Genomic DNA, 27,990 nt, shown 5'->3' on the forward strand with positions numbered 1-27,990 from the left:
TGAGATACTCCCCAAAGTAAAATGGCAAATGGAGTGATGTGTAGCTGTCTATAAATCTTCCTTGAAACTTCCTGTAGAACCTTGTGTTTTATAATGAGTATAATCAAAAGATTCCTAAAAGGTTATTTATACTTGTTAAAAATTATAATATATGTTATTTCCGAAGTCCAATTCGAAATATGTATGTAGTTAGTTTAAACTGAAACAAATGCAGAATAGTTAATTAGAGAATTATGTTTGTTTATTCTTGGATCAGTGCAGCCACTCGACTCCTGAAATAGCTCAATAATAAATTTTAATTAGATATTGTGTCTAAATATGTTTCCGTTTCAGTTTAAAAAGATGTGATCTGTGACATATTTATGCCTTGAGCTTGGTATATTAAGTTTGACGTGAAGTTTGTAACACCCAGAAGATAGCATCGGAGATCCTATAATATATATGTATATATATACATATATAAACGATCAGCAGGACGAGCTGAGTTAATTTTGCCACGCCAGTTTAAACGCTTACTAGTCCCACAGTTTTTAAGATATCGTTCTAAAATTTTGCATATGTTTTTTTCTCTCGAAGAAACTGCTCATTTGTCTACAGCATATAGCTGGCATACAAACTAAACGATCGTAATCACGTCTTTGTTTGGGAAATTTTTTTATTTGAGATGGTATCTTCATGAAATGTGCCGCTAATTATTGTATGAAGCAATAGTACAGCACCCGAAGAAACTGATAGGCCCACAATCGCATTGTGGAAGTCAGATCGGCCTATCGGTCAGATCGGCCTATGGAAGGAGTAGCATATAGCTGCAGGGCAATAACCGATCAAAATCAAATTCTTCTATGCGATCTTTTGTACTTGTGAAGGGTATTATAGCTTCTTATTAATTTTTGAGATGTGTAAATTTCATTGTTTTGAAAAATTTTCTGGCTAAAAATTACCTCCTCGTTTGATTTAAGGGGTTATGTATGTTTAAGGGTTTCAAAAAACCTTTTTTTTAATGTTTTATTAAATTCAATAACATATCTAGAATATTGTTCTAAGTTTTCAAGTTGATTCCAGTAATAGTTTCGGAGAACTTGTGCGCTCCAGGCTAACTAAGGTAGTGCGCTGTATTTAAACTCGTTTTTCTCGAAACTGTCTTTCGGAAGTCGGTTGGCAAGATTTCTCAAGAACTACTCAACCCATCTTCATGGAATTTTACACAGGTCTTTGAGATACAATCCTTCAAAACTTGGAAGAAGGACTTTTTTTCGATTACAACTATTTGAAAAAAATGTCGCGAATTTTCACCGAAATTTTCAGCCAAAAATCCAAATAACTGTTTTTTTTCCTTCCTCCAAGTTCTGTGTTGAGGTTTTAACTAAAATGCGTGTATTTTCATTTTAGATGATCCTGTAAGTAGTTATCCTGCCAACGGGGGCACACTTTTTTCGAGAGGTCACCGGAAATGGCGTCGCAATGGCCGAATTTTAAATATTTTTTTCCAAAAATTTAAAAATTTCTTAGTTAATTGTGTTTGTTTGTAACAATAAAAAATTCGGATGTAATGTCGTTTCATTTTTGTTTAAGAGAAAAAATTGTTGAAAAAGGCTGTTTTTAACCGAGGAAGCGCATATAACCCCTTAAGGGACTGCTGGTTTGATATATTTCGTCTTGAGTATTTTGGTCAATAGACGATTCATGTCGGGATATCTGCTTATGTATAATACTTTGACCAAAAAATGCAAATTCTCAATCTCTCATATAAATATGTATATGTTTATAGTTGACGCCCACATCTCTATAGATATCTGAAAAAATGTACCACTGTTTGTGGAGGTCTTCTTTATCTTATTGGATAAAGAGTAGGTCCAAAGTATTTCTAGTTTTGATTTTGGAGACAAATGAGGATCCAATTGATATATATTCTTCGCTGTATTCTACTTTTATCGTATCCATTCTTAAGTTGGAAAATAGTTATTGAAGTGAAGATAATCTTTGCTATCAAAGGAATTGTTTATTACTTCTGACTTACTACTCTCCACAATAATTCTATAATCTAGGCTATATAAGTATATGTAAATATATTTCATGTTTAGTGGGCAAATTCGGACATTGTTTTGCTGTCTTGAATATTTCAGCTAATTAGCTTAGCACACACTATAACAGTTTATTTATATATACATAAGTATGAATACATGTGTAAGTATTACACAATCTCACAAGTTGCATGTGACCAATGTTGCCTACATTTGCCTTCAAATAGGAGATTTCTTGCTGCTCATTAAAGTTTTCCTGCTTTGGCTGCTCGGTGTTTGACAAATGTCTGCGGTAATCAGTCAAGCAGTTTGCATATATATTTAGCCACCAGCTAGGACGGGGTGTTCATTAAGGAAATGTCATGTTTATTTACACTACATAAATACAAAGTTGAATGGCGGGGGCGAAGTGCTCTTTTCGGGGGAATATAAAGCCAAAGCTTACCGCATATATCATGCGGTTAGACAGACCTAATTAGATATAGTTAAATATATGCACATATATATATATGTAAGTGTATGTACCATATATGTATGTGTATTTGTGTGGCGATGTTAATAACCGCACAACTAGCTCCTAGGCGAATATTCCGCAAAACATTTATATACAGTCGTAATCGCTCGTATTTTTTCATGTTTTATATACTTGTTGTTGTGTTGGCGCTGCTTCACATTGACACAACTCTTTTTCTCTAACGAGCTTGGCCACGAAAATCGTGTTTAAGTGCCGGTTGCATGCATTCCTTGTCGGCTGTGGTGGTCGCGGTTATTTTTAACCTTACTGTGGCGAGCTGCACTGAAGTGCGAAAAACTTGTATATTTATATGTATGCGTAAATTTAGCTTCTGAGCCATTTCTGTCCTTGGGCGTAGTATTTTTGTGCCACATCTTCTTCTTCTCTTGACTTTATTTACATATCTTCGCGATTTAGCCGCTAATAAATGTGGATTAGACCAATATTCTTTAAGCTGCATAAATTTACTTTTACGAGGGTACGTCTGGAGTTAATGAAAGGAAAGGGTGAAGGGTTGTACATTTTTTTATTACATTCGATTTCGATAAATATGTAGATAGTCCGATTATCAATATGTATTGAAATCGTTTAGCCGAAATCCAAATTATATTTATTAACTCCATAAATTCGAGTTCTAAGCTGATATACAATTCTTAAACGATTATTAATATTTACCGAAATTGGTTACCGGAAATCAACATAATCGATATTTCGAAATATATCGAAATAAATAATCGGAAATTGAAATTATGCTAACTAGCACTAAAAATTCGAGTACTTACCTGATGTAAAGTTCTTACCCGTTTATCAATATTTATCAAAATCGATTTTCGGAAATCGAAATTATGTTAATTAACAATAAAAATTCAAAAACTTAGCTTACTTAGTATGATTTTTACACGATTGGCAATATTTATCGAAATCAATTATTGGAAATCGAAATTCGATTAATTAACACTATAAATTCGAGTTCTAAGCTGATATACAATTCTTATTCGATTCTTATTCTTAATCGATATTTCGAAATATATCGAAATAAATAATCGGAAATTGAAATTATGCTAACTAGCACTAAAAATTCGAGTACATACTTTGCTGATGTAAAGTTATCACTCGATTATCAATATTTATCGAAATCGTTTATCGGAAATCGAAATTCTGTCAATTATAGGCATTATCTCAAGTACTAATTTCCAATAATTAACAAGCAAAGAAAGTCTATTGGCAGTTTCAAAACAATATAAATTCATTCCAAAGTAATCCTTTCCGTATAAAAGTACGATCTTCTCTACATTTATATCCGTGTAGTTTCCTTTCACTTCCGAACGTGAAGAATTAACTCCGAATAGATATTTGAGTCGACTGAGGAGGTCGTAACCACCATGTAAGCTTACTTTACAGATCTAAAAGCGACGTATTTTTCAGACGACCTAAAGAAGTTGACGCTTCGCTGATTAACTATATTCAAAACAAGTAAGTAAGGGCTAAGTTCGGGTGTCACCGAACATTTTATACTCTCGCATGATAAAGTGATAATCGAGATTTCATTATACGTCATTTACATATTTTTCAAATGCCGTATTTTTGTAAAGTTTTATTCCGCTATCATCATTGGTTCCTAAAGTACATATATACTCGTATTATACAGAAAAGGCATCAGATGGAATTCAAAATAGCGTTATATTCGAAGAGCGCGTGGTTGTTAACCGATTTCACCCATATTTCGTACATGTCATCAGGGTGTTAAGGAAATATTATATACCGAATTTCATTGAAATCGGTTGAGTAGTTCCTGAGATATGGTTTTTGGTCCATAAGTGGGCGACGCCACGCCCATTTTCAATTTTAAAAAAAGCCTGGGTGCAGCTTCCTTCTGCCATTTCTTCCGTAAAACTTAGTGTTTCTGACGTTTTTTGTTAGTCGGTTAACGCACTTTTAGTGATTGTAAACATAACCTTTGTGTGCGAGGTGGGCGTGGTTATTATCCGATTTCTTCCATTTTTGAACTGTATATGGAAATGCCTGAAGGAAACGACTCTGTAGACTTTGGTTGACATAGCTATAGTAGTTTCCGAGATATGTACAAAAAACTTAGTAGGGGGCGGGACCACGCCCACTTTTCCAAAACAATTGCGTCCAAATATGCCCCTCCCTAATGCGATCCTTTGTGCCAAATTTCACTTTAATATCTTTATTTATGGCTTAGTTATGACACTTTATAGGTTTTCGGTTTCCGCCATTTTGTGGGCGTGGCAGTGGGCCGATTTTGCCCATCTTCGAACTTAACCTTCATATGGAAGCCAAGCGAATACGTGTGTACCAAAGTTTCATCATGATATTCTCAATTTTTACTCAAGTTACAGCTTGCACGGACGGACAGTCGAACGGACAGACAGACGGACGGACAGACAGACGGACGGACGGACGGACGGACGGACAGACAGACATCCGGATTTCGACTCTACTCGTCACCCTGATCACTTTGGTATATATAACCCTATATCTGACTCTTTTAGTTTTAGGACTTACAAACAACCGTTATGTGAACAAAACTATAATACTCTCCTTAGCAACATTGTTGCGAGAGTATAAAAATGTGAAGAACTTCAAAAAAAATAGCGCTTTTGGTTCCAAGAAGAAATCCAGGTGAAAAATGTTCGAGTTTTTTATAGAAACATATGCGAAATATTTAAACTGTATAAACTAAGAAAGACATCAAACCATAAATTTACTCTCTTCTTCTTCTTCATCAACAATTCATCAAACGTATGAACGCACCCACGCACCACAACAACACCAAGACATATTTATTTGTGCTTTAGTTGCTGACAAATTGCGCTTCCGCTTGCAGCTTGTAACAAAAATATGGCAACAACCAAAAAAAAAAGTCAACTAACCAAGCAAACTAGGCAGTTGTTCAGCTCAAGCGTCCAACTCGACAAGTAATCAAAAGATCAACCTGACCACAACAACAAACACACAAGCAACTTGACTTGACTTCTTGCCACAAACTTCATGCATTTGCAACTGCTCTTGGCCTCCACTTAAACCGCTTGTCATGTTATTCGCCTGCAGAGACAAGCAATCACACCCATACACACACACAACACTCACGCACACACACACGCGCACAACACTCACGTAGTTGCCGTCACACGCCATTTCGGTGTTGACAAATGCACTTGACAATTATTTGTTTATGCGGAATACGAAATAATCTCACACTTCCTGCCACTGAATATTAAATACTGCTGTCACTTTGAGCAACCGTGCGCCCACCCGCCGCCCGCTTCAAGACTGAACACCGAAAACTTCACGCAGCGTTTGCTTTGTTGCTTCGGCAGTCACCTCAGTTATATGTATGAGCGTGTGTATATGTATATGTGTGTATGCGCATTGCAGTTGTAGTGGTATGTCAGTTTTGTTTTATTCATGGAACTAATGTACTACTACGCAGCTTCTGTAATGACATTAGATATGCTCTTTTGTTGTTCTTGTTATTGCTGTTGTTTGGGTATGTGTTTGAGTAGCTTCTGCCGTTGTCACTTAATTTTCTTTGCCAAAACTTTTTGCTTAATTAAGTTACTGTTTGCTGTCACTTAGAGCTTATTCTTCCTAGTCGCGTTAAGGTTACTCTGATTGTTGTTGTTGCCTGGGTTGTGTTAGTGTATTTTTGCAAGTGAGTGCCAGTGTTGTAAGTTCATTAGATTTTTCTAGTTTTCATGGAAATATAAATTGCTGACAAGTGTTTGTTGCGAACACTTTGAACTTTATAAATAATGCATTGCCAAGCGGAGCTTGAACTACGAGTGGAGGTCATGAGAGAGAGAGAGTCCTCTAATAGACTTAAAAGTACTTTGCATTAGTTAAGTTGCCACTTTTCAATTAAATTTTGAATTCTTTATTTTAAAATTGAACAAATATGAAAAGAGCATCTAATGATTTGAGAAGCCGGAACAAGTCAAAAGCCAGGAAGAGCGGCAAAGAATAAAATAAATTTGCATGAATGTATTTTCGACTAAACGTTTCCTCGACCAATCCTCCTATTTGTGATAAGCATCTCGAAGTTATCCAGAAATGGGGTACATAAAATCAAAGGTTGTTGTTGTTGTTTTCATAACGGCGGAAGATATTCCTTACATAATTTTGGGGACTGATGTCGAGTGGACAGTCTTCAAATCCGAGAAATCGTATCAACTACAGGGACCAGAGGAAGAATAAGAGGCCGTCACGGTATTATATTGGAATGTCGAAAAAATGTTTCGTATTCCCAATCAAATTTCAATTTATTTTTTTTTTTTTTATATTTATTCTAATAAATACTTCACAAATTTCGTGGCCTTCTTCCCTTTTTTATTTTCACTCAGTTTTGAACAGCTGTATCTTTTTTTAACTTCCACGAATTTAATATTTTTTGCTTAAATCTCACTTTTCTAACACTATATGTTATGACACAATGTGTTTTCGTTGGATGGCTCTCAATATTATTTTAGACTGCCAGCTCACTGTTATGTCTTCCAAGTAGAAGTGGCAGCATTCGAGATAGCAGCAGATGTATTTCTCCGAACTGCGGCTTCTTTTAGTGAGGTATGCATCCACTCGGATAGCAGAACTACTCTACAGGCCTTGAGCTCGTTGACAATGAGCTCTAAGCTAGTCAAAGATTAACCTATATCCATATTAAACATGTGCGGGTACCTGATGTCAGCGCAATCGTCGAAAACTGTAAGTCACGATGTGAATGAGCATAGGATCATTGCCTTCGTGCATTCGGGCTCTGGATCTATGACCTCGTTGGTTAAAAACCATCAAAGCCTATAAATATGTGGCCGGGTCTAGGCATTTTGTCAAAATGTCTCGGTCGTTTTGATCAATATCTAGGACAGGCATATCTATCTATCCAAGTCAGATTATTATTGGTCACATAAAAAATCCGCCTATCTACCTAACCTAACCTATGGTATTTGATTAGATCTATAAATAACCAGACATCAAACGATAGACATTTCAAAGGACTCTCAAATTTTTACGATCAATAGGGATACCAACTAAGATTACGCTTATCTGTTCGGCTTTTTTGGTAACTAGATAAAGTCACCATAGTGTCAATGACGCTTAGGAGGGTTGGGTTCATTAACTACTCCGTTGGAAATATGATTAAGTGCTCTATTATTGAGAGAACGTACAGAGATTATTTCGACTAGCGCCTTTAAGGGATGGAGCTACTATAAAACGTCGAAAAATCGACACATTTTTAGATACTATTGCAGAAAAAATTCTAAAATAAATTTCGTCTAGAAATTAAGAAAAAATCTTCAGTTTTAAAACAAAATGGGGGCGATTCATGTTGCTGATTGTGGACATCACTATATTACCACACATACGAAAATAGTTTTTCCATATTTTGATTTTTGAAAATCCTACGATTTTGAGCTTATTAAGTTTATTTACAAAAAAGCTCGCTAAAGCCTTTAAGCTCATAACAAGCTTTGAGCGCCAAACGTCATGTATGCAGTGTGTATAGGCAAACTCTAAAGACTTTTAATACCGTCAAAAAAGGTAATTTTTTTCTCTCTTATTTTGGATGACTGAGCATCCGAGTTTTTTGCATATATATTAAGAAGTATTATTGAACTACAAAATAAAAATTATTTTATGTAAAAAACTACAAAATGGGGGAAATATTAACTATCCGATTGATTGACATTTTTTGTGGACGTCATCTTCCTGGCTTCTTATCTGAAACGAAAAAAGTAATGTTTTTAATCAAGAAGCTTTTATCAAGTGCGCAGTAGAGGGGTTTTGAGAATTTCGAAAAATTGGGGATGTAGGTCTGGATTTTGTAAAAAGTACCATTTTTACCTTTCGACATCAAAATAGTTAAACAACTGTCAAAATGTAATTTTTCCCGAAAAAGCGCGTTAGTTTCGAGGAAACGAGCCTCATATCTTTTGACTTCCACAACCGCTGCATGAATTGCAATGGCTCAAGGGCCTGTTTCTTCGAAAATATTCAGAGTAGATCAATAAAAATTCGGGACTATATTTTTGAATAGATTTTCGATTGATTAGAGCGAATTTTTTTTCACTTTTTGAAAATTCTAGAGGTATCTCCCCCTAAAGAATATTTTATCTCCTTTCATGAATCTTCATGGCTGGCTTCATTGCAATCGAAATAAGAAAAACCATTGCTGCGCCAAAGTTATAACACTTATCAGAGATGCATTTCTTGTAGTATAAAGAGTACGCAAATATTCTCATCTTTACTTTGTTTGCTCAGCTTGTATGATAAATTTATGCTATAGTGGTCCGATCAGAAAAATATACCAAATTTCGTGAAGATAACTTGTTGACCAAAAGAAGTTTTCCATACAAGTACTTGAAGTTCATTGGTCAGTTTGTATGACAGCTATGTATTGCCATAGTGGTCCGATATCGGTACTTCCGGCAAATAAACAGCTTCTTTGATAAGGATGGACATATACAAAATATCATATACTTATATCAAAAATTGAGGAGCTAGTTCGCACATGTAGAGACGGACATGGCTAAATCGACTAAACTTATCACGTTGGCAATTTATACATAGTCTACTTCATAGGATATTCGTTAATGCCTTCTGAGTATAACAAATTTCGTGGCAAACTTAATACTTCCTTTTCAGGGGAATAAAACTGTTTTTTTTTTGGAAATCCTAGACTGTGTCAAGGCTTTAATATTAATGTAATTTAGAATGATTTATTTATAACAGAAATTTAATATCACAATTTGCAATACTTCATTTCTCCACAGCACTGAAAACTCTAAGAAAACTACAAAAACTTTTCAATCTCACTTCCATCTCTTGCCATATTATCCTTTATTTATTATTGCAGCTCTAATTTCCAATCTAAATGCATGCACCTTCAACAATTACACTGGCATTCAAGCTTATTCCATTGTTTTATTCTTCTTACGCAACTGCTCTCGCCACCAACTACCCATAAGTCTTGCTGATAAAATGCAATCGATTTATTACGAGTATGTCATTTCAATTACGCATCAAATAAATACTACCACTGAACGCACGCACACCAACACCCACACACATATTTAGCCGTGCCTGCAGACACAAGTCATCCGCAAGGATAATAAGCAGCAGACCACATATTGAGTGCAATATTTCAAGCGGCGCATAGCTGAGAAATACTCCATCACATTGCAGTTAAACACTTGCAACATAACGCGCATTGTTGTGGCCACTGCCTTGTTGTTGTGCGAAAAATATGGTGCAAGACAGTGGGCAGTATGTGGAAAATGTGGGAAATGCGGGAAATGCGGCGGCATTGTTTCGAAGTGTGCTGAACATCAGCAACAGATGAGGGCCGCAGACAATCGTATGGCTTGAGAAGCCGTAGCAGGCAGCGCTTCGATATATTGTATACTTGTATATGTATGTGTTTGTTTTATGAATTTAAGTGGACTTAGGTGATGCAAGCAGTACAAGAAACTTTGAAAAGATAAATGAGAAAAATTGGATTTCTTCGACATTATTGAAATATGGAAAAGTATTCGTCCGACTTGAATGATGTTTTAAATTAAAAAGTGTTAGGTTTATGGCCGCGAGCTATAGCATATTTTCTGATTTGCTTCTGCTACCAATAGTTACTTGGCATTCGATGAATATTGGAAATGTTGGTGGCTATGTTTCCAGGAAAAGCTGCGTAACACCAGGGAAAAGTAAAGTAAAACAAGTAAGGAAGGGTTAAGTTAAGGGGTTGCATGGGTTTCCTAAGTTAAAAAACCGTCTATTTCAAAAACTTTTTTTTTCATAAAAACATGAAATATTTTATTAGAATTTCCTATTGTTACAAACATGTGTACACTATTAGTAAAGAAATTCTGAAATTTTTGGAAAAAAAAATTTTAACTAGGCCATTGGATTCCGTTTACGGTGACCTATTGGATACAAGATGCGTCGCTTTGGCAGGATAATTCCTTATATGATCATCTAAAGAGAAAAACATTCGCGTTTCAGTTAAAACCTTAACTTACACTTGGACATTGGAAAAAAGCTGAAAATTGGATTTTTGGCAGACATTTTTACAAAAAAATTAAAATTCTCTGAACATTTCGCTACATTTTTTTTCTCAACAGGTTGTAATTCCTTCGTTCAAGACTTTAAGAATTGTAACTAAAAGATTTGTATAAAATTTTATGAAGATCGGTGGAGTTGTTCTCAAAAAATCTTGCAAACCGATTCCAAAAACACAGTATCGACAAAAATGAGTTTAACGCGTCAAAATTTAGGACAATATTCTAGAGGTGTTGTAGAATTTGATAAGACAATAAAAAAAAACGATTTTTTGAAACCCGTAAACCTATGTAACCTTTAAAGCGTTAAATTTCTTGCGAAATCAACTAAAAGATAGTAAATCATAAATATTATCTCCGGCGAAGCTCTGGTTTAGTTTCGACTAGATTTGGTGTTGAAATATTTGGTAACTCATAGACCGGTTTACCGATTTTTCGGCACCAAACTATACGAGTATGGACACAAGCTTATACGTTTACTTAATTTTATTCAGATATCTTACATATTGGAGGCTAGGGAAATTATTGACTCGATCTTATCCATTACTGGCATCATGACGTATCATCATCGAAAATGTAATGATCTATATACAATATATACGATTTTTCTAAGATCTTTGTTACCTTATCACTAGTTTTCACCGCTTTTCTCCATTTTAGAAACACGGACAGAATGTTCTCAATAAACAGACGCTCTCTGAATTTCACAGCTATTACTCACATATGGATCCATATACATTGGTAAGACTAATTTTGAATGGGAAAGTAAAAAAAAAGTATTCAGGGTATTGACTGTTACTTTTTTCACATTTTGAACACCGTTCTTACAATTTGTGACTACCATGCCAATAGGAATGTTCCAATTTTAAAGCAAACCAATCAGACACCCAATTTTCAATTTTTGAGTAGGAATCGAAGTGCTGCTCAGCCAATGCGTGTCCCATCGATGAAAAAATGATAATCGGTAAGGGACAAGTCTCGGGAATACGGCGGGTAGGATAGCAGCTCTCAGCAGCCGATTTTGCTTTGTGTGCAGGTGCATTGTCGTATAAAAAAATTACTCTGCCGCATATTTTGGGCTCAATCTGGTCGTTTTTCGATCGATGCATGATTCATATTTGATCATTTGTTATCTGTAGCGATTAATATTAACAGTTTGACCAAGTTTTAAAAGCATATGATATACTACTCCCTTCTGATCCCACCAAACACAGAGCATTGCTTTCTTTCCGAATCGATCTCTTTTTATAATCGATATTGATGGTTCACCATGATCTATGGTTATGGTTAGCCCATGATCTATTTAGGATTCTTAAAATAAATACATTTTTCTTGATCAGTGACAATTCGATGCAAAACTGATTTTCTTTCATGTCTTTAAAGTAAAACATTACAGAAGTTAAAAAACAATCCATTTGTCTTCTACTCAATTCATGTGGCACTTATATTCCACATTTTTGGATATTTCTCATAGCTTTCAGACGGTGTGAAATTATTTTTCGTCCAACATATAACATGGCTACCATTTGCTTTTGACTCAAAACATCATATTTATCCAATATTGCTTGCAATGCAGCGTCTTCAAACTTTTTTGAAGGTCTTCTACGTTCTCTCATCCCAAATCATTATCTGTTGAAAACATCTTTTGCAAGTTGCTTTTGTTAGAGTATGATCAGCATTTGATGCGACTCTGCAGCATTTTTCTTCAAATGGAACCAAAAAATTTATGGTTTCTGCAAATCAAAATTTTTCGGTAAAAAATTTGATATTTTTAACACAATGAAAAAATATGATGTTTCTTGTGCAAAGACTGTAAAATGTATAAAAAACGAATGTTGATGAGCGAATTGTGTGATGACTTGCGTTGATGTTGTGGTGTCATCAGGTGAGGTGAATTGAGCTGTATTTTATTAGGGTGCACTAGTTTTTTTTCGGATAGAGTGGATGGAGGTTTAAATCATGCCAACCAAAAAGAAAAAAAATAAGTCTCGGTCACAGCAAATGCTCCCTCCCAGCACATTTGTATCTTAACGCTCACTTGATACCGGTATACCAGCCTTGATTTATTTCGTTTTTAGCAACTGACTAAGTTACCATTATCAAAAAAGAAGTTTCTAGTTTCCTTGAGATATTTTACAAATTTACTGTGCTTTGGGGTATAGATTAAGCAATGGTCACTAAGATCCTCATATTGTGTGTCTTGAGCTTGAAAAGTTAGAGTCCAAAATCACATTTTTATATGAAAGGTGCCACACGTTTATAATATTTCTGCAACGTTTTATTCCAATATTTTACCTCAAGTATATATTGCTAAGTGAAAGAGTCTTATAGAATCATATAATGTGATAGAGGCAAAGTGAGCATGGTTATCAAGTTTTATACTATCTTGAACAAAAAAAATTTAAGTTGACACGAAGGTTTTAATATCCAGAAATAAAGGGCGGAGACTCTATAGCTGAGTCAATTAAGCCATGTCCTTCTGCCTGTCTACTGGTCTGTAATTACGCCAACTAGTCCTTCAGTTTTCATGATATCGATATGAAATTTTGCGCACTTCCTTTTCTGCTCAAGTAGCTACTTATTTGTGGAAAACTCAAGGACAAGGTATCTTCCCAAATTTTGACAAGAAGTCTTGCTTAAGGCAACTATGTAATCTTTGAAGAAAGTTTTAATATCATATCACTAATATATAACATATAGCTGTCATACAAACAGACCGATAGAACTCAAGTTATGGTATGAAAAGCTTTTCTATTTGACAAGGTATTTTCAAGAAATTCGGTACAGATTATTGCCTCGGATATCGCCATAATCTCCAAATTTATTATTCAGATCGGACAGCTGTCATACAAACTGACAATCAAAGTCAATATACAAGTTTTTTATACCCTTGTATGCTATACAAAATGCACCTGTGATGGGTATTATACCTTCTTGTATCCTGTAGCTTTCTTGTTCTTAACCCCAAAAACCCAGAGAGATACATCAACTTCTTTTACGCATTCAAATTCGTTCCAAGGATATCTCAGAAGAAGGATTTTTTTCCCGCAAAATGTTGCTTTTTACACTTTTTCGCCGCATTTTTGCATGTAATCAATTGTACTTTTTATCAGCTTTCTCCATGGTGCCTGCATTCCTTCAGCCCCGCCAACCAGCCATGCACACTAGTTATTACGCTTCAATTGTACACGCGCATATTGTGTTCCATAATATGCAACAACCATTTATTAAATGAAAAACTTGTGTTGCACAATACATCACATGTGCTTAATACAACAACAACAATAGCAAAAAAACTCTCTTTATATTATTTTCACATTTTCTCTTGTTACGTTGCAGGTGGCGACAAACACTTTGGCGCGCGGCAAGGAGTCACAGCACAGCAAACCGTTATATGCAGCAGAGTGCCAGCCAGAGGTGCGTTCAAGTGTAACAAATATAACGGACCAGCGTCCACCGGCAATGCCAGCAGCTGCGTGCAGATACATTTGCGTCACACAGATGTTGCAACAGCGCCACCTGAGCGAATAAACAGGAAACGAGCAAAAGGAAAAAGAATTGCAAATGGTGTGGCATAGTGCTGTGCTGCGTGTGAACGTGTGAATGAGCGACTGAATGGAGGAAAAATAGCCAATTCAGTTGCTCAATAGCGATCGCAAACAATCGAAGAGAAACGTGTGCAACAACAACAACAACAGCAAGAAGAGAAGTAGTAGCAGTATAGCAACTGTGCGTTGTTAAGTAAAGGGCGGCATGTGGCATGCTACACAAAAAAGGCAAGGTTAAAATAGCGCGCCAAACGCATTTGCAACAGTGTGGCTGACAGTAACGAAAACAAATGAAATAATAAAATTTACGCAACAACAAAGCGACACACAGGCCCAACAAAGTAGAGAACGAATTTGAAAACAACCACAACAATAAAAAAATTTAAATGTCCAGCAAGCCAAACGCGAAGTGGCAACAAGCAGAGGGTACAAAGCTGGCGGCCAACGCAGACGAACCGAATACAAAACAGCGAAAGGGTATCAAGTGCCAGCGGCGAGCGGCAGCTTAAAAGCAGCCACGCATTGGCAGTGATGTTGGAGGCGTTGCAAGGGCAGCAGCAGCAGCAGTGGCACCACAACTACTATTACTACAACGGCGACGACGACAACGACACACAGCGCTCACTACCCGAGTTGCAAGCAAATTCCATCAATTCTCGTCAACGGCACAAAGGTATCAGCAGTCAGGCCAGCTGCCAACGGATAGGCCGCCAACAACGACACAATACGCCAGTTTATGGCAACACACATGCCCCAGCAGCCATCGAACGGCAAATAAAGAAACATAACCAACAACAACAACAACAAAGGCAAAAACGACGAGGCAAACGACGACAGCAGCTTGAACGGCACACAGTTGCCAATAGGCGAATTCGGTGCGGCACAGCCGTTTCGCATGACAAACGACAGCAGCAACAACAACAACGGCAAAAGTATTGCATTGAGGCGCCGCATGTTGCCACATTAGTTTGCTGATATCGCAAGCAAACGCTGGTGTACTATTTCCGGTCGAGCGCCGACAAGGACACACGTCCCGTCAACAACAGCAGGCAAATATACCTGCGCTAAGGTTACTCATACGCACCGGCGTACAGTAGAGCGGAGCGGACGAGCAGCCGCTCTTGGTTGTGACATATCCTTCCTCTTTTTCTTGCTGCATTTTTCGCTGTGCGCTTCTTGCAACTTCCGTCAACTGCTGTGTGTCGGCAACGCATTTAAATCGCCGGCTTGCCGCACACCGACACCCACACGCCCACAATATATCCAGCTTCACGCAGCAGCAGGGTGTGTAAGACGTGTGCGGGTTATTGCCATTAACAGCAGCTATAGCGGTAAAATATATGCAACAGCAACAAAAATAAGCGCTAAGGTGTAGTGCCACAGTAGTACCACAATAACAACAACAGCAGTTACAATAACTTTGAGCGATAGTCATTCGATTGAAGCGCACAGCAAGGCAATCCCAGCAAATATGAGCAGAAATTGTATTGCAATTTGCTTGTCAGGTGAGTGCGTGTACCGTTATATATACCTACCCATGTGTTAATGTATCCCGTTGTATGCTGATAAGTGTTGCTCGCTTGCATATTTGTGTGGCACACGTTGCAACGTTGCACTTTACGCTGATTTATGTATGACGTAAGCAAAAGCCTTTTTGTTCGATAGGTGCTCAGCGATTGACATGCCAAAAGTCGCAATGTTTTCGAAATCTGAATTGATGCGGAGAGATTTATGTGTGCGAAGTGCGAGTATTGAACCTTTAAGTGGGGGAAATAGGGTTTCATTTTGTTTTCCCATTTATTTTCTTAATTTTTTTTTTCAATTTAAAAATTAATATTATTCATTTAAACTTAGACATAGACAATTCCTGAAAACTTGCTTTGTAAAATGATGATAATAAATGCGACCCCCTATTGAAGGTCACAATTAGGCTCGTACATTCTTCCAGCCCCAATATTCATCTGACATCAAACGGCGTTGGAATATATGTATATTTCTTATATGTATATCTCTCGTCTATATGGAATTAGTTAAATAGTTGTTCATAAGATCGTTATCTCGAATATAGGGCATCTTATAACGCCAGTCCGTTGGGATTCCAAGAAAGTCTTAATGACCAATTTTATTGTAGATTGGTAAGTAAGACCTCCATAAGTGGCCGAATGACGATCATATTTTGTTGAGGCAACTACCATAGTAGTTTAGGCTATGTCTCTAGTTTTCTCGAAGGTAAAAAAACTGCTTCGATTTTTCCACCTCACCATCTTCTATACAACTATGGCAGTTTACGTCCAACTGGATCTTTAGCATTACAGCAAGAATACATATTGAACATTATTCAGTAAGCACTTCTTCGTTTTCGGCAACATGCAACTTTGCTAAAGGCAAGGAGATCAGTAAATCTCCTACGTTCTACTCTAAGCCAGTAGAAATTTGCTAGCCGTTCAACAACGCCTTTAAGCACACGCAAGGTCCATAGATCCAGTATTAGAATGCAAGATAACAACGAAGGTTCAGTCCTTGCTTGCAACTCATCGCATTTGCAGTATCCACCGATTCCCACCGTCACACAAACGAGTCCGATAATGAAATAACTTGATGCTATAACTAGTGAGCGATACTCATTGACTAACATTGAGCGCACAGTTCCCAAACCTAATGTTAGTATTATAAGGAGCGTTTCAAAGCAAACAGGACTTTTTGAATCTGGCGCCCCCTGGTGGCGCCAGCTATGTATAGTATATGTTGACTAGTGCGTTAGAATCTGCTATCTTTATCGATTGTCCAGTGAGAATTTTGTGACCCTTCATTAATTGAAAGTGAAGTTATTGCGTTTTAAGTGTCAGTATGTTTGTGTTATCGGTACAAAAATGAGCTTCGAACGAAGAGCAAACATTAAATTTTGTTTTAAAATTGGTAAAACTTTTACCGAAACGTTCCAATTAAAGAAACAAGTTTATGGCGATGATTGCTTATCCCGTAGCAGAGTGCACGAGTGGTTTCAACGTTTTCAACGTGATGTCGTGAGTACGTAAATGACGATCAACATGTGGGCCAATCAAAATCCATGATCACCAGAAATTCCATCGGAACTGTGTGTGAATTCATCAAAAGTAAGCCGAAATGATCGATGAAATTCATGGAAATGGAATTGAACATCTCCAAAACATCTCTATCTATCGCATTTTGACCGAACATTTGGACTTACGAAAGGTGTGTGCACGGTTTGTTCCGCACAAATTGACTGGCGACCAAAAATTGCGCAGAATCTAACATTCGAAGGACGATTATTTGACCAAAAATCACATTTTGACCATTTACCACTTCCCGTATTCACCTGATATGACACCGTGCGACGTCTGCCTTTTCGGAAAAATACCTTTGCCCATGAAAGGAAAGCGTTATTCATACTTGCACCGGCATACTGGCGGCCATACCGGCCAACGAACTTAAACACTCGTCCGACATGCTTTTGGACCATGCAAAAAGCTGTATTCAAGCAGAAGGAGACTATTGTGAATAAAATAAATTGATTTTGCCGAAAAAATCATTTGTTCTGTTTTTTAAAGTCATCTTTGCTTTGAAACGCACCTTGTACTACTAATGATGTCCGAATGAATGCTCACTTCCCTGAAAAAAGTTTTATTTTGCAGAAGTTGGTTTAGTGCTACCTAAATGGGAGCCACTGCTGCCTGAAAAACAATACAGTAGACCAATAGTATATAACTAAGCTGAACTAAGAGCTCGCTACAGAAGATTTAGTCTCCAATCTTTCCACTTATCATGACCCATGCATGAAAAAGCTCACTGCGAGTCTTCTCTAGTGACTTATTCTGATCCACAGATCCATCGTCGGTATGTGAACGAAGAAACAACCACAAGGAGTACCCAATGCGACGCGATGCTCCAAATTTTCTGGGATGCAATCGATACGATCCTTTTTAATGCACATAAAAGGCTATGAGTCTTAGCGCGACTTTCAAAAAAATTTACCTTCCGGTAGTATTCACGAGTGCTATGTGCATAGTAATATAAATATTATTATTTTATTAGGAAAATATACAAAAATATTAAACCTAATGGTAAGAAAGGCGTACAAGCTGCTGTGGCCATCGACTCCTTAAGTGATGTTATTTGGGATGCGCCGCAGATTCGAATGAGAGCCGCTCTTTGGACACGTTTACAATCAGTGTATCCTATTCGAGCGCCGTCCACCAAATGAATATACCGTAGTACATTATTGTCTTTACCACTGTTTTACATGACCTTTGGTGGCTATCCTCATCTTTTTCTTATAGCTCATGAACGTCAGTATAACACAGCCGTTGCCATCATCATGAATCACCTAGAATCGTCAATCATTGAGATATTTATACGCATTGTCAGAAAATTGTAACACATTAAATACATGTCAATCTGATCCAAGTCAACTAGTCTTCAGTTATAAAATGTTAGATTTACAATTTCTTTAAGAATAGCGGGAAGTTGATATACTATATATTATTTTAAAATAAAGAAAATATTATGGGCAATATAAGTATTAAATTATAGATTATACAGCTCGCATAACCGAGTAGTACGAAGATACATACATATGTCTTCAATAGAAATCTTTCAACAGAGGTTAGATCTGGAGAATAAAGATGCCGATTATTATTGACTCATAAATTTTTCTCATCGGTTTCATAAACATGTTACATGGTGCATCTTATTGCTGTAACAACTCTTTCCACATTTTTCGATGGTCAAGAATTTCAATCTGTAAATGTTCCAAAAAGACTTCACAGATACAAGCATTTAGGGTTGGTACTCTTTTCAGGATATTCTATATAAATTGTTCATGGAAACCGAAAATATAAATAATTTATTTCGCATGCAGTACAGTCTTACTCCTGTCTTTTAAAAACCTAAGTAAAATGATCTCGTTCCAAATCGACGCAACAAGTGTTGTTTATTTCGTATAAACAGCTACAAATACTTCTCAGAATCATCCACTCAGCGATTCATTTGAAAATTAGCTATCTTGATCTCTTTCTTTTACGATCATCCATCATTCTGACAATTTCTTTGACGGTTTTATGTACAGCAGCTTCGTTTTGACGTCCATTGCGACATCGTTTTCGGAGTCTCAACGGTGGTTAGTCTGATATATTCAATATTTAACTATGTTAGTTCATGCTATGTCAGACCCTCTAACTTTCTTAAGTATATGTCATACCCACGACTCTAGAATTAGAACATCCATTAGCTATTTTAGCAGGTTTCTAAACTAAAACTTTGCTTTCCTATGAAGAGTACCACCATCAAACCTGCTGAACATTTCTTGAGATCGATTCTGGTCTCATTTCTACAGATAACATCTAATTTCTTGATAGCTTCTTAATTGCTTTAAGAAAAAAAAAAACTTTAGTAATATCTATTTTGAATACTGTTATGAATAAATTTTCCCCATTTTTTTCTTCCTCATACAGTTTCCCTTGCGCTCAACATTCTATTAATGTTGTTGCCACATGCAGCCGGCGATGATTGGTCGGCGAGTTGTGCCTCCAACTGTACCTGTAAGTGGACCAATGGCAAAAAGTCAGCCATCTGCAGCTCGCTGCAACTAACCACCATACCAACAACGCTGAGCACCGAACTACAAGTGCTCGTACTCAACGACAACCACATACCCTATCTGAATCGCGAGGAATTCACCAATTTGGGTCTGCTGAACCTGCAACGCATCTACCTGAAAAAGTCCGAGGTACAGTATGTACACAAAGAGACATTTCGCAATTTGAAAATATTAGTGGAGATCGATCTGTCTGACAACAAAATTGAGATGATCGACAAGGACACATTTATGGGCAATGATCGCCTGCGTATACTCTATCTAAATGGCAATCCGCTGAAGAAGCTGGTGGCCTATCAGTTTCCCATACTGCCGCATTTGCGTACATTGGATCTGCATAACTGTCTGATTTCATATGTCGATCCCATGGCCTTGGCGAACCTAAATCTCTTGGAGTTTCTCTATTTGAAGAATAATCTGCTAGAAAGCCTCAGTGAATACGTCTTCCAACATATGACGAATCTGAAGACACTCGTCTTGGATGAGAATCCATGGCAGTGTAACTGCAAACTACGCAAATTTCGCAACTGGTATGTGAAGAGCAAATTGAACAGCATCAGTCTGCTGTGTAAAGGGCCGCCGGCGCAGAAAGACAAGCAGTGGGAGAATGTGGATGAAGAGCAATTCGGCTGCATGCCCAAAGTGGAGCTCTTCAACAATGAGGATGTACAGAATATAGACATAGGAAGCAATACGACGTTCAGCTGCCTGGTATATGGGGATCCATTGCCCGAAGTCACCTGGGAGCTGAATGGTAAAATCTTGGATAATGACAATGTGATCTTCGACGCAGAGTCGATCTCGTCGGACAAACTGTGGAGTAATTTGACTGTCTTCAACATGACCAGTCTAGATGCAGGCACATACGCGTGCATTGGTTCGAACGTGGTGGGCGTGGCAACACAAAATATCAGCATATATCTAACGGAAATTGTACAGCATGTGTTGGTCAAGACACCGGAGACCTTCTGGTACTTCGGCTTAATCATGGGCACATTCGGCACGATCTTTCTGCTCATACTCTTCTCGTTTGTAGTGTGTCTGTGCAAACGCACTTCGCGACAACGGCGACATCCAAAGAAATCCGGCGTAAAACCGAGTGTCAGCTTCAACGATCAAGAAAAGAAGTTGCTCGATTTGAGCATAACAACAACAACAGCGGATCGCGGTGATAGCTGTATCATGGACAACAATACGACAACAACAATGAGTAAAACAGAATCGGTAATCGGCTTCGAGCCAATCGAAATACATGCAACGGAGAATATGCGCGCCAATCACAATCATCACCAGCTGACGCATCAGCAGGCGCACCAACAACAACTACAACATCATCACGCGCACATGGCAGGCGCGGCGGGCGGTGGCAGCGGCAGTGCTACACCAAACTCCATGATGGCGCCGAACCGCCAGCAATTGATGGCGGTTGCCGACGGCTCTTGCAGCGTGGTCGGCATACCAACCTCAATGGCATCGGGTGTCGGTGGCTCGACGCATCCGAGTACCATACCCGAAGAGTTCCCGCTGAATGTGGGCGTCTTTCCGCCACCGCCGGAGTTTTGCTCCAACATTGTGCCCAATCCCGCGTATGGAAATATCTTTATCAGCGTCTCGGTGACGCAGGATATGCTGGACGGCGCGGATATCAGCATGTATCCCGACCTCTTGAATATACCGAAGCGTCAACTGAATGCCGATGGCGGCAGTGTGCAGACCGGCGTCAGTGTGACCAGCGGTCCGGTTGGTGGTAATACAAATGCAACAACTACCACTATGTTGCCTTCGGGTACAACAACGGCCGTGAATGTTTCGTCGTTTGCGACGCTGCCGCGCAATCATCAACGCCGCGGCATACTCAAGAAGGACTCATCGCTGCAGCATCAACATTCACTGCAACAACAACAGCAACAAACGAATTTGTATCCACACGACGAAATCGTCTCGTATCACAATCTGGACACCACCTACAGTCAAGGCTATCAGGAGCATCAGCAGCAACAGCAACAACAACAGCAGCAACGCCAAGCATATGCCGCCAATATAGTTGGCCTGCCGCCGCCACCACCACCACCTGCCACAGCGAACTTGTCAACACAGTGCCACCACAACCAGGCGGCGGCGGCTGCGGCGGTGGCGGCTGCCATCAACACCAAAGCCTGCGCGGCCTGCATAGGCACGCTCTCACCACCACCGCCTTCCTGCAGCACACCGCCCACCACCATGGATGCCACACCGCTGCGACCGCTTTGCAAAGGCGGCGCCGGTGGTACAGCAGCGTCCGGCAATGCGGGCTTAAAGTACGACAACATGGGCCGACGCATAACGGCGAGCGGAAATTCGACGCTCTCGCTGCCAGATGAGGCGGACGAGGAATGCTTGGAGGATGAGACACGTTTCATAGAGGAGGCGTGCAGTATAAAGCAGGGACAACAACAACAAGACTGTCAACAACAAAAATCCACAGCGGCGAATGCGACCACAGCGAGCGGTAATTCGAAGTTGGTGGATGCGGGCGGCGGTGCGGAGTATGTGTCGCTGTAGTATTACGGCACGCAGGTGTAAATTAGTAGGCGTTGTAACATACACAGTCATACATGGATACATCTTTACGGTTAGCGAGAACAAGAGAGTGCTAGTAAGTACGTTTGCATAGTCTAGTAATTAGTAAGCAACAAATTCATCTAATAATATCTAACACATAAGCAGTTGTAAGTTATTATCGGGTCTCATATGCTAGTAACTAGTTCTCATTTTTCAACTTCATCTTCGTAAAGTAGGGCATACATAAAACATAACTGTTATAGTATTTAGTATAACAAACAGCTTAAAAGAACAGTTGCAATTCAGTTAGAGGTAGAAAAGTAATTTGAAATATTTTTAATAACAGCTTAGAACATATACTGCTGACAAATGTGAGATTTCAGTTTTTGTTCTCTAAGGTAATCTAATTATGTTCGTTATACACTCATAACTCAATGCTGGTTTTTTCATCCATAAGTAGTCCGATGAGGTCTGGTTAGCCCAAACTTCCTTTTATTGCTTATCTAAGTAAGTTAGGTAAGGCGAGAAGGTTGATCCTAACTGCGATCTCACTTGAACAGCTTAGAACGCCAATCCATTGTGTTATCTAATATTTCTATGTAATTGATAATAAGACCGTCATTAGTCGACAAAGCGCTTTGAGTCTTTCAAAAATTTATTAAGGTATCTAATATAAATTTTGGTTTATCTCCTGATTCACCGAATGAAAGGCCACCGCGATGTCAACTTCAGTCTTTCAAAGGCTGGACACTAAAGATAAAATTGATAAAATGCCTGTATGTTTTCACCACACCTTCTCCCTACAAGTTTGATAAATGGCGTGCGACAAGCTTTTTATGAACGCCTATTGGACAAGTTCCACTAAAAACTATTATGTTTTTGGCAAGTTAATTAAACCTTGCTAAGGCAGATAATTCAGTAGATATCCTGCGATGTGCTTTAAGCGAAAATAATATCACAGTCTCACAAAAGCAACTAATGCCTGCTAGACACACGCGAGATCCATGGGTCCAGTGCTAGAACGCTAGATGGCAAACGAATTTCTTTAAAAACTCGTTTCCAATCCGATATGAGCAGAGTGTGGGTAGTCTAAGATTCCTTGAAAGTTGATTTTATTATTAAAAAGACATTACAATGCAGTCTGTCCGACAAAAATATCATTGCTTTGATCTAAAGAAATTACGTATTATTACGATAATATTTCAATCGAATGACTTCTTTAGTACTAACTGTTTTCATATAAACACTAGTTCAACATTTTCTGAGCAATATCTCTCTGATGATTTATGTTAGTAATCCTGGGCACGACGTAGGGTTTTTTTTAGAATTTTTAGAGACCTTCGTATTCGCCTTGCTCGAGACATGAAGTGGTTTGACATGACTTCAGGAAACTGCTCTACAAAAGTCAGGTTTATAAAAACTTTTAAAAGAATTGTATTCAGTAGTTTAGAACCTGCAACTGCAAATATATCAGCGACAATATCAATTTGAAAGCAGAAGCCCTTTCCAATTTTCCTGTGTGTTTAATTTTAATTACAAATAACAAAATAATCTTTACTTCTGCTGCACCAAAGCTGTTATACTCTTCCCGACCAATTGTTTGCATGCAACAGAAAAAAAAATTTTCCTAGTTATTTTTAGTCACTTTGTTTGATACTAGCAATATTCTAGGCATACAAATATTCAAGTTAACAAAATTCAAGTCGAATTAAGCTTACTTAATAAGGAAAGGTGATCTTTATCTTGACTTTGATGTTCAGAGATTTGGGCATTGCCTGAGACAATAATCTATGCCAAATTTGATGAAGATAATTTGTTCGCATATTCGGGTAGATAGACCAACGTGGTCTTCAGGCTGATCATTTATATATATACTTTATAGGTTCTTCGATCATTCCCATTAGATATCATAAACTTTGAGAGAGCTTAGTTATCATTGTTGTTCGACATTATAAAATATAGCTTCTACTCTATCAGTCCTGTCGTTAGACTTGTTAACTGTGCCCTTGTGAAAAAATGTATATAACATAACCAATTGTCAGGGCAAAATTAAGGTCACTGATTTCTCGTTTATCAATCAACCAATTGTCTGCCACAATTGCTTCTAACCGTATTTCTTTTACAATAAAATATTCTAAGTGCGGCTAATACATTTCAATTTACCAGTAACTCGCTCGTTTCGTCACTCTCTAACTGTTATTATTACAGTTGTCATAGTACTTATTTAATTTGCATACAGTTGAACTTGCATAACTCGAACTTCTCTAACTCAAAGTTTTCCATAACCAGAACTCTTGAATTGGCAATAGAAGTCAAATTTTAACAAATTTCCTTCCATACCTCGAAATCTCTCTAGTTCTCTAGTTCGAAGTTTTTTTGTGGATTATGGCGATTCAAGTTACTAAGTTCAAGTGTAATAATATTTTATTACTAAATAATTAATTTAACACTTCCATTATTAATATAATTTATAATTTTAAGATATATGTACATATATGTACTAGTATATTTGTTTAACTATATTATTGTTTTTTATTTAAAACAGCAAGGCTGGTTTAATCGAAACTTATTATAGATAATACTTGACGTACATGCATTGTTAGATGGTTCAGTCCCAATAGCCAAAGTAATAACTTCGATAAAAATTATTTTATTTTATAAGACAAGGCAATCATTTTTTTTTAATAGCTGGAGTAAAATAAAACAGAGATGATTGAACTAGGTATTTATATATTGTAGCTTCAATAATTCTAAAATATATTTTTGAATAGTTGAGCTCGCTGGAAATGTTTACGCATTTACTCTTAATACTGCTATTTGATATGGCTAAACGATATTCTAACAATGCTGTTGCTGTAATTCCAATGTTTTCATTCAAAATAATCCCTACCACTGAAAGGTAGTTGTAAAACAAAACCCTTATTTTCATATTGTGCTTTGTTTCAAAAATGGTTCTTGTCATTTCATATATTATGCCGTAGATAATGATGACGACTTCTTTTTCGTTAACATGAACAAAACCGTAACCAAACGTAACGTTAGCGCCTACCGGAAGCTTATACATTTTATTCAATACGTAATCTGATGCATGGTTGAACATTTAACGATTTTAAAGAAAACTTTATTGGTTTCTCTTAATAATAATGCCATCACCAACAGCTCCTTTCACTAAATTGATTGTTTTGCTGGCTGTTGCATGCCACACAGCTGAGTCTTGTTGAAACCTCCAATTCAGGTACGAAAAAGTCATTCAACATCCACATTAACTGTAACATTATGGCTGGCTGCTGGCTGCCGGCTTCATTTTTAAAGAAATATGAACCTTTGTTTACCTCTACCCATAGAGAAAACCAAACAGACTACTTTTTGAGAATGTATCGTCGGCTCAACAATGTCTTGTGGCTTATCATCACACTAAATGTGAAAATTTTGTTTATTAACGTACACATTTAACCAAAATTTAGATTCATGGCTAAACCAATTTTGCTTGTGAAAATCGGCATCGGTGTTCATCTCGTTTTAGGCCCATTCACAGAACATCCGACTCGCTTAATGATTGCTAGACTTCAATTCGTGCACGAGTTGGATTTTATAAGTCCACAAACCAAGCACAAGCAATTGTTGCTCACAATGAAAGTTGGACTCCTTCGAATCTGCAACACAGCGCACTGTATGGCATCTCCGAGAATGTGTATTATCCACTAAAGCAAGAATGTTGCGAAACCGATTCATAGTGCTTGAATTACAGACTCTGCTGTGCGATTATATCGACCGAATATTAAATGGAGCGCGTCTGTTCGTTATATTTATAATAAACATAGCCCATTATAAATCGAAAAACAGTTGATCAAAGAAAAAATCCGAAAACAATATTGTCGTATTGAAAACCACACGTCTAAAACAATCGTTGTTTTGTATTTGGTGTCAATATTGATATGAATTCGGTTGACAAAAATTTGTAATCAAAAAGCGGTCCACTTTTCATAGCTTGTCGATATAGAGTATTTCCAAAGCCTTTTTTAGTACGCTAGTTTAGCACCAAAATTTTTGCTTCCATTGTTCTTTAAGTTTTCTTCAACTTACATTAAATCACCATTCACTCTTACTGATTGTAGTATAAGCCAATAAGTTGTAAAAATATTGAGTTTATTTTTCATATCCACCACATTTCAACAAAGTTAAAATCGAAATCGATATTTTTTATAGTTAAATAGTCTATGAGCTTAAACTTTGAGAATTAGAGCTTAGCGATAAATTTATAATAAATTTTGTATCTTTTTCCGCTTTAATAGGCTTTTAGACTTTAAATAAAATATTGTAAAAATTTGCCAAATTAAGCATTTAACTATAATTTAAATGTGTTTAGCTTTAGTTGAAATATGTTCAATTAGTATAATGCGCTGCTGCATTGCGAAAGATAACATTTAAGCAAGTAAAAAATGGCTTATGTAATAAAATATTTATTTAGAGAAAAAAAGACACATCATAGCGAACAACAACAAATCAAAAATACTAATTGAGTATGTATTACATAATAAACACACACATACGCAAGAATATCTATAGTTTGGAATCGATAATAAGCAAATAAGTATGTATGTATGTAAATCGGCTTATCTTTAATTAATAATTAACTTTTATTGAGGCAGATATTTATATGAATATTATATACATACATATATGTATATATATACATACTTAGCTATATGTGTATGTGCAACTGGCATTGTAAATATTGACGTAGCGAAAAACCAAAATGTAAATTATTAAATAGATTAGAGATTTTTTAAACTTTTAAAGCTAAATTGCATTAAACAAACATAATTCAGCTGTCACGGATTAAAGCGAACACAGTGGCAAAAAATCGAGGGAAAAGTTTGCAGGCAAAAAATGAATTTAAATGTAAATTTATAGAAGAAAAATGCAGCAAAAATGCAAATACATAGAAAAAAATAACGGTAAACATTTTAATACAAATTCACACCAACAAAAACAAAAGAAAAAAATGCATTTGTGTAAACAAGTTGTAGGGGTCATGACACCAATGCATAAAACGAGCACTTGCATGCAATATTATTGCAAAAACAAAAAAAGCATTAATTTCCTGGATTTTTTTTATTTCCATGCCAATAGCAATGCATACGTCCCTTAGCCAGCGAATTTGTGTAAATGAACACCGGCGATATTTATTTGTTGTGATTAGCAAACAGCAGCTGAAGCCAAAAGCATTTTATAAAAGCCAAATAAACAACAACAAACCCACATATACATACAGCAGCGGAAATATTTGTCAAAATGTATATAGAAAACACATTTTCGAAAAAAATCAATAGAAGCTGACAAACGAAGGCAAACAACAACACTTGTAAAAACTGTAAACTTTGAAAGAAAATTTAAACGCCAGCAATTATGAGCATGAATGAGGTCTAGACATTAATTAAAATTATTAAGTAGCATGTAAGCGTAAGGTATATAAGGTAAATGGAAAAAAATAAATATTATAAAAATAAAAAATAAGATTTAAAAAATAATTAAATTTAAAGATCGGAAAGAACACGTTAAAAATTATAATTTACAAAATAAAAATTAATAAGAATTATTTACAAAATAAAAAATTTTAAAAATTAAAAAAAGATTATTTAAAAGCTAAAAAATTTAAGAATTATGATTTAAATATAAA

General features: G+C 36.9%; 1 protein-coding gene across 1 annotated transcript in view; it reads left to right on the top strand.

The window, feature by feature from the left end:
- The window catches only part of LOC120774439, a 407,953-nt gene extending 380,101 nt beyond the window's left edge, over positions 1-27,852 (top strand). The window contains exons 4-5 of the mRNA XM_040104080.1: positions 13,947-15,660; positions 19,627-27,852. Coding sequence (XP_039960014.1) covers positions 15,627-15,660; positions 19,627-22,310 — 2,718 coding nt within the window. The 5' untranslated portion in view covers positions 13,947-15,626 and the 3' untranslated portion in view covers positions 22,311-27,852. The remainder of the gene's footprint in view (positions 1-13,946; positions 15,661-19,626) is intronic.
- Positions 27,853-27,990: the final 138 nt, after the last annotated feature.

This window comes from Bactrocera tryoni, chromosome 4 (assembly GCF_016617805.1).
Source record: "Bactrocera tryoni isolate S06 chromosome 4, CSIRO_BtryS06_freeze2, whole genome shotgun sequence".
Taxonomy (NCBI): Eukaryota; Metazoa; Arthropoda; class Insecta; order Diptera; family Tephritidae; genus Bactrocera; species Bactrocera tryoni.